The following is a 7,249-nucleotide window of genomic DNA, read 5'->3' on the forward strand; positions in this document are numbered from 1 at the left end:
TGAGCACGCTACATTAGCGCAGCCAGAGACAGTGCTCATTCACTCACTTGCTCGCACCCACCAGCTTTATAAAACTAATATCCGCTTGCTACGCCTACTAGCGCAGACACACCTTCATTTTCCAGCAGCGCTGATGCCTTTAAAAATACCAGCCACAGGAGCTGGTGGCTCTTTCTGTTGCATGATGTAACACAGAGACATCTAGAAGCTGTTTTCAGCTTCAGTTTCTGATACTAGACACTTTAAGTAGTTGTTAGTTATGCATGTCAGTGAGCCCCTTTTGTCACACTAAGAGGTATTAGTATGAGTAAGCGCCTATCAATAGGACCTGGCAGATCTTAGTGCTGAGGTGTACTGTATGGAGGAGCATCCGGATGTTGTTTCCCATGATAGTTTCAGGAGCAGGTGTTAAGGCTGAGGTGCTGTGTGTTCTCAGGGTCTGTCATCCCGAACACATACCAACTCACTCTGACGTGGCCTATTGCAGGCACACACACACACACACACACACACACACACACACACATAGTCTCATCCCAAGACACTGTAAAATAGATCATGTATAGTAAATATTTCTGTTGCTGTGCCTTTTGTTATCTTTTTAGCAATGTCCTGATAATGAATGATGTAGTTTTGATTGCAGCTAGCTAGGCAGAAGTCTTGTGCCCATACTTGGACATGCAGTCCATGTTTGTTGATTTGTTGTTGCCATGCATTGCAGATGTCATATGTTGGCTAATCATATCCATGACACCTACATAAATAACAGCGCTCTCTCCCTGTGCGGTGCTTGATTAACTCTTATGAACTAGGACTGATGACTAAGGCAGAATTCTCATCAAAAATAGAGACAGGCTAATCTGTCAACACTTTAACAGCTCCACATAAAAGGAGTAACTATGTCTGTATTTGATTGAGGTCATTGTGTCTGTGTATACTGTGTGTGTGTGTGTGTGTGTGTGTGTGTGTGTGTGTGTGTGTGTGTGTGAGTGAGAGAGAGAGAGAGAGAAAGACAAACAGACAGAAAGAAAGAAAGACAGACAGAAAGAAAGAGGAAGAGAGAGAGTCATAAATCAGACTTGTTAGCGCTCTATGGGGCCCCCCCTGAGATTGGCATGGTGGTGAAGTTTCATAATGTTACCTTCTTCCTCGCTTTCCCTCGCTCCGTGTCCCTCTGCGTAGGTCTCTCTATTGGAGAGGTGCATTTTTCGTGTCTGATGTCATACATCTGACGGGGAACCTGTCAGCATTCCTGACACCGTGCCTACCCTTTCCACCTGCTGCTGTTACCCAGTGGATAGTTCATGCCATACCGTTTGCCCCATACATCACACAGATTTGGTCACCATGCCCTCCTCCTGTGCTGTTTAGTAAATGATTACGGCCGTGGGGCTAAAAAAATATGAACCTGAGCAGAAGTGTATCAGTCGACACTGAGGAGCTTTTTTTCCCCAGTCACTGTCTTCGCGCTGTTGCCACAACACTGGGACACTGTTTTGTGGGATTTTTGTCAGGTGGATGTGATGGATGGATGGTGGATGTTCCTTGATGCCTTCGGCTGTTGCCTCACCTTGGCGCTTTTGTTTTGAGGGATTAGGATTCTGTGTCTGGTTTTCCCACATGAACTTCGAGTCCATGTCATGTCATTACAGCCGAATAGAGATGTATGGTGCTGTGTGAGAAATGGCTCTGCGGTATGGCTCACACCCAGCGTGCAGCCACAAGTGGTCATACCATTCACCAGGTATCCTCATCAAACAGGCAAGGCAGGAGATCTTGCTCAGCCCAGGGTACTGATCCGTCTATATTTTACACATGTGTCTGGCTCTGTGTATGTGTATGTGTGTGTGTGTGTGTGGGTTTGGGTTTGGGTTGGGGGGGGGGGGTCTGTTACCAGGAATGGTCCTTACTCACCTCCACCACAGGCTCTGCTCTATATGAGTAACACCACAAACTCCACTCCTCCAGACACGCACACTTCAGACTGTCTGGACACATGTTGACTGACTTTCATCAACCCCAGTGTAGATGGGGACTAGCCAAGTGTCAGAACAATGCAATATAAGCAACAAGTTAAATTGTAATTCTTTGTGGTCACTCAGCTTTAACCAGTAAAAAGACTAATGGTTTCAGTAGGCACTGGGCCAACCCTAGTGTCCTTGTGGACTACCTGTGGGCATGAGGTAATGGATCAAAGGGTACGGTTAATGGCTGAACTATTGACTGGCCTGGAGTGGACATCAGTCGATTTAAATGAAATAAGATACTGCAAAGCTGTGGGGATGTCAAGCTAAAAAAAGGAATCAACAGCGTTGTTAAGTAGACATATCACAAATCTTTACTGCCCCACCCCTCCTCTCTCTCTCTCATACACACACACACACACACACACACACACACACACACACACACACACACACACACACACACACACACACACACACACACACACACACACACACACACACACACACACACACACACACACACACACACACACACACACACACACACACACTCATGAAACACACACTGCTCTCCTGCTGTGCTTGTAAATAATTGCCATTACCAAGGCGAAGGTTTCTTATCCCATCGTGACATGATCAAAATAGTGCTCAGGTTTTTCCGCTATGAAAATTACAGTGCTACAGGGGCCGCAGAGAATTGTTTATTGCTTGTTTTCTTCGATATTTTGGAATGCTGAAACTTTTATAATTCTTTTCCTTGCTTCTCCTTAGACAGTCTTGCTATTGTAAAGGCTACTGTTGCTGTTGATGCTGTTGTTTTGCTCAGTTAGAGGTTAGAGGTAGCCAGAGTCGACAGAGTTTGTCGACTGTCACACAAGGTGAGTAAAGAGCACAGTTTTGTCCCCTTCCCTCTGCATTTGATATGATGATAAATGCAGGTACTCAGAGTGTTTATTTATTCTGAAAGTTTGATTGGCAGTGGTTTCTTATTTTAATAGATGCTGTAGACAGGTTCAGATATGTTTTTGTAAGGTCAGTGTAAGGTTTGAGGGACTTCTGTGGTGTGTTTGCATGGATTATTTCTTAAAGTACCCTCTTTTCTTTGACTTTTTCCATCCCCTCTCTCTTTTCCCTATTACTGTCTCTCTTTTTGTGTGTGTGTGTGTGTGTGTGTGTGTGTGTGTGTGTGTTTATTGGGTGTGGGCCCCCTAGAATAGGCACAGCTTGCCTTTATTTTCCACTAATTCTGATCGCTAGTAAAATGTCAGCCATTGGAGTTTGTGGCTCTTTCCATTGCATGTACATTTGGGATGTGAGCCTGTGCTAGGTGGAGCTCATTTTCACCCACCCTCCACCCACTCTCTCTCTCTCTCTCTCTTCTCTCTCTTCTCTCTCTCTCTCTCTCTCTGTATGTGTGTGTGTGCGTGTTTACTATGTGCTAATGTAAAACAGTCAGTATGTAACCTGGTATTTCCCTCTGCAGGCATGTTTATGTGTTTTCATGTATCAATATGCATGTCTAAGTGTGGCATGGGGTGTCAGGCTGTGCAAAGAAAACATGGGGAAAAGGAGCATGAGAGAGAGAGAGAGAGTGTGTGAGTGAGAGAGAGATGAGCAGTAGGGTCTGCCATGTCTAGCTGTCACAGCTGGGAGAGGCTCTGGTCACACCCTTTTTGTGTCCGCTAGGGTGGAGGGGAGACCCAGACAGAGAGAGAGGAGCAAAAGAGAGAGAGAGAGAGAGAGAGAGAGAGAGAGAAGAGGAAGAGAAGGAGAGAAAGAGAGAGTTGTGTCAGTCCTTCTAGCTCCGGCAGCACTTGAGCCTGACAGTGTTCAGGAGCAGGAGGAGGAGGGAATCAGTGCGAGCCAAGGCTACTCCCCCTCCTCTCGTTCAGCCCGCTAATGCTCAGCCGCTGAAGCTCCCCTGCTGAAAGGCACAGGCACTTTTAAAGAGCTTCTCACTTCCTCTTCCACTGGATTTCTAAAGCAAAACAGACACTAAGGCAGGTAGGGGGATCTTGTATTTGTATGTTTTTGTACAAATTGTGTTTGTGTTGCTTGTGCTCAGTTGCTCACAGAACTTTGTGGAAGTTTGTTGAAAGTGCTTTCCCATGTGTTTAGCATCTCAGCTATTTATATGGCGGATGGACTATGATGATGAGGATGTTGATGTGTAATGAGGAGGGTCATGTGCCCTGGCAGAACAGGTGATATAATACAGGGGGATATCGCCGAAATAGCAGGAGAGATCCACTTCCCAGGCTGAGGTGTCTCACTTTCCATTCTTGATTCGGTCACATGAAGAGTGAGAGAGACGCTTCGAGATGTTGCAGTCATAAAACATGAGAGTGTTGACTCACGGGGAGCCAGTCGGGCCAAAGGTCTTTAACCTGTTGTGGAGCGCCAGAGACGGCTGATGTGGGGCGTGGGGGGTGTTGGTGGGGCTGGGGGCTGGATGGGGGTGGTGGCGGGATGAGGATGACGGGACTGAAGGGTGTTGCTTGTTTGGGTTGCCGCTCTCTCTCTCAGACCCCTGGACCCTCCTCATGCGCTCGTCCTCGTGAGAACACAAAGCTCACAGGCGACGCAGGAGTCAAGCGAGAGAGACAGAGAGAGAGAGAGCGAGAGAGAAAGAAAAAAAGAGCGAGAGGAAAGTGAAGCTGAAGGTTGTCAGGGGCAACAGCTGCCAAACGAACCGACAGACCCCGAGAAAAGCTCACTTTTTCCAGAAGATGCTATTTAAAAAAGGGAAAAAAGCATGGAGGCTCTGGCCCCATGCCCAGCCTGCTGATGAGGAAACAAATAGAGAGCAGGGGAAGCTGTCAGCCCGGAGTGCAGATTGGAGGTGGCTCTGCTGGGATGGGGAGAAGTGTAGGCTCCCTTTGGGGCTCCGGCCTCCAGGCTGAGTAAACACAAGATGGTGTTGACGCTCCCGTCCTGTCCCGATCCAGACCAGACCCCCCACCCCCCCCACCCCCACCACCACCCCACCACCCCAAAAAAACCCACCATCTTGACACAAGCACTCAGGAAGGCTAAGATCTCTGTGTGCCTGCGCTCCCAACCTGTCATTTTAATGTCACTGCCTTGTTTTCCTCCTTAGCTTGTCACGTATGAGAGGTGCTCAGGTGGTGCCAGTTACCCTTGAGATCCTATTCTGGGGAAAATGTAAAAGCCAAACAAGTCAGCTCCATGTATATCTGTTGTGAAGATCCCAAGAGGCTGAGTAGCAAGCATTGCTAGAGAGCTATGGACCAGAACATGAAGTTCCCCCCTGTACGAGCTGTGAAGTCCGACCCAGGCCAGCTTACGTAACTCAAAGCAGCAGTGTCCGACTCTGTATATGAGAGCCCGTAAGCTGGCCGTCCTGCTCCTGTGCGCTGACAGAGGCACATTGAGCAGGGCTCGCCGAGCGTGCCATGGCCCAACCGCGCCCTCCATGAGAGGCGGCTTTCTTCCTCCATGTTGTTCCCAGCTGCCTTATCTCACTTGTGGATCAACAGATACAGCACTAAAGCATTATGGGAACTGCAGTCCAATGTGCACCCACAGTACTTGCAACCTAGCAGTGAATGGTTTGTTATTATGTTAGAGAGAGAGAGAGAGAGAGAGGGTGGGCTTGAGGATAGGGAAAGAGAGACAGAAGGAAAGTGAGGAGAAAGAGAGAATGCTGGCTGGCTGTAGGTCTTGTATACAGCTGTCAGACACAGTCCCACTCCATTAGCTTGTCATAGGATGAACACAGGGCTAGATTAGAGTCAGTGCTGAATGAGAGGCAGTGAGAAGATTAGCACTGATGATGCCAACGCTGGTGGTGGGAACTTTGAATGGTGGTTTACTGGTTATGGGGGATCACTGTCCAGAATAATGTGTTGCGACAGGACCCGACCACAACACAACAATGGGCCTATTGTCACTAAGTGCATTGTGGCCAGCCACCCAGCAACAGATTTCTATAGTGAATTTGAGTGCGTGTGTGTGTGTGTGTGTGTGTGTGTGTGTGTGTGTGTAGGAAATGATGCTTTGATTCCAAGGAGGCAGGAAATGCCTCCAACCTTTACTGGTGAGGCTATTTTTCCATGTCTGAGTCATAGCTCTGGACAGGCCTCACTCTGGTTCTCCTGGGAGCTTCCCTTTGACTTTCTGCCCAAGGGTGGGGTCCTGGACAACTTGGGGTGTGAGTGAGCGAGAGAGTGACGAAGTGAGAGAAAGACAGAGAGAGAGAACAGAGAAGAGAGGGACTAAATAAGTTAGGGAGAGAGGGAGTATCTGACTGAGCTACTGTCTACTGTTTCCTGCAAGAGCGAGATTTTGTGTGTGTGTGTGTGTGTGTGTGTGTGTGTGTGTGTGTGTGTGTGTGTGTGTGAATGTGCATGTGGATGTATTCAGAGAAGGGAATAACAGGAGGTTGGAGCTAATGCCTGTGAAAGCACCCGATTAGAGATGGTTGTTAATGGCAACACTGTCCCATTTCCTGTTTCACTGAGAACAAACTGGCACCAGGGCACATGTGACCACCACATGAATATAGAGCTCACATCTTTTAGAAGAACCCATAATATGTATGTTTACATCAAATACAGCACATTAGCTTTTGCTAATTCATCTAATTTCAGAGAGATTGATTTGTAAACACAGACACATTATAGCAGGTGCTTTAAACAGTTTAAATGCTGTCACAAACACAAAGAAAAACAAACAAACAACGAAGGCTTTTCATATAGGCATGCACAAACAAGCTCAGATGTTTATGATTAGGATTTAAAGGGTTGAAAAGCTGGCACGCCAGTCTTTAGCTGGCTTTTTCCACAGCCTGTGCCATCACACGTTTCATCTCCCTCAAACAGGCCATTGCTGGGCACCCGGCTCCAGTAACTTGCAGTGAAGCACATGTTTCATATGGGCTAATGTGCTCTGCCTCTCTCTCCCATAGACGTCATTCACACACAGGGCCCTCTGGACGGTAGCCTCTACGCCAAAGTCCGCAAGAAGTCGGAGTCCCTGGACGGCACCGTCACCGCCAACGGCCTCCCAGCGGCTGTCGAGCACGCCCTACCGGCTGCGGACCACACGCTCCCTCCTGGTGACCACGCCCTGTCGGTGAGCAGCGACTCGGGCAACTCCACTGCCTCCATCAAGACCGACCGCACCGATGAGCCGGCGGCTAGCCAGCAGCCGGCAGCAGTGAGCCAGCCGCCCGCCACTGCTCTCGCGAGCGAGCCGCCCGCCCTGGCCCCCCTCCAGCAACCCCTAAGCCCCGAGGAGAAGCAGGAGCTGGACCAGCT

The 7,249-nt window shown here is 48.5% G+C and overlaps 1 protein-coding gene across 12 annotated transcripts in view; it reads left to right on the plus strand.

Annotated features, from left to right (window-relative positions):
• The window catches only part of tns1b (tensin 1b), a 179,671-nt gene that overhangs the window by 148,476 nt on the left and 23,946 nt on the right, over positions 1–7,249 (plus strand). For all 12 annotated transcript variants that reach the window (XM_042065488.1, XM_042065508.1, XM_042065515.1 and 9 more), the window contains one exon: positions 6,898–7,249. This exon is cut by the window's right edge and continues 1,346 nt beyond it. In XM_042065488.1, coding sequence (XP_041921422.1) covers positions 6,898–7,249 — 352 coding nt within the window. The remainder of the gene's footprint in view (positions 1–6,897) is intronic.

Source organism: Alosa sapidissima, chromosome 2 (genome assembly GCF_018492685.1).
Source record: "Alosa sapidissima isolate fAloSap1 chromosome 2, fAloSap1.pri, whole genome shotgun sequence".
Lineage (NCBI taxonomy): Eukaryota > Metazoa > Chordata > Actinopteri > Clupeiformes > Clupeidae > Alosa > Alosa sapidissima.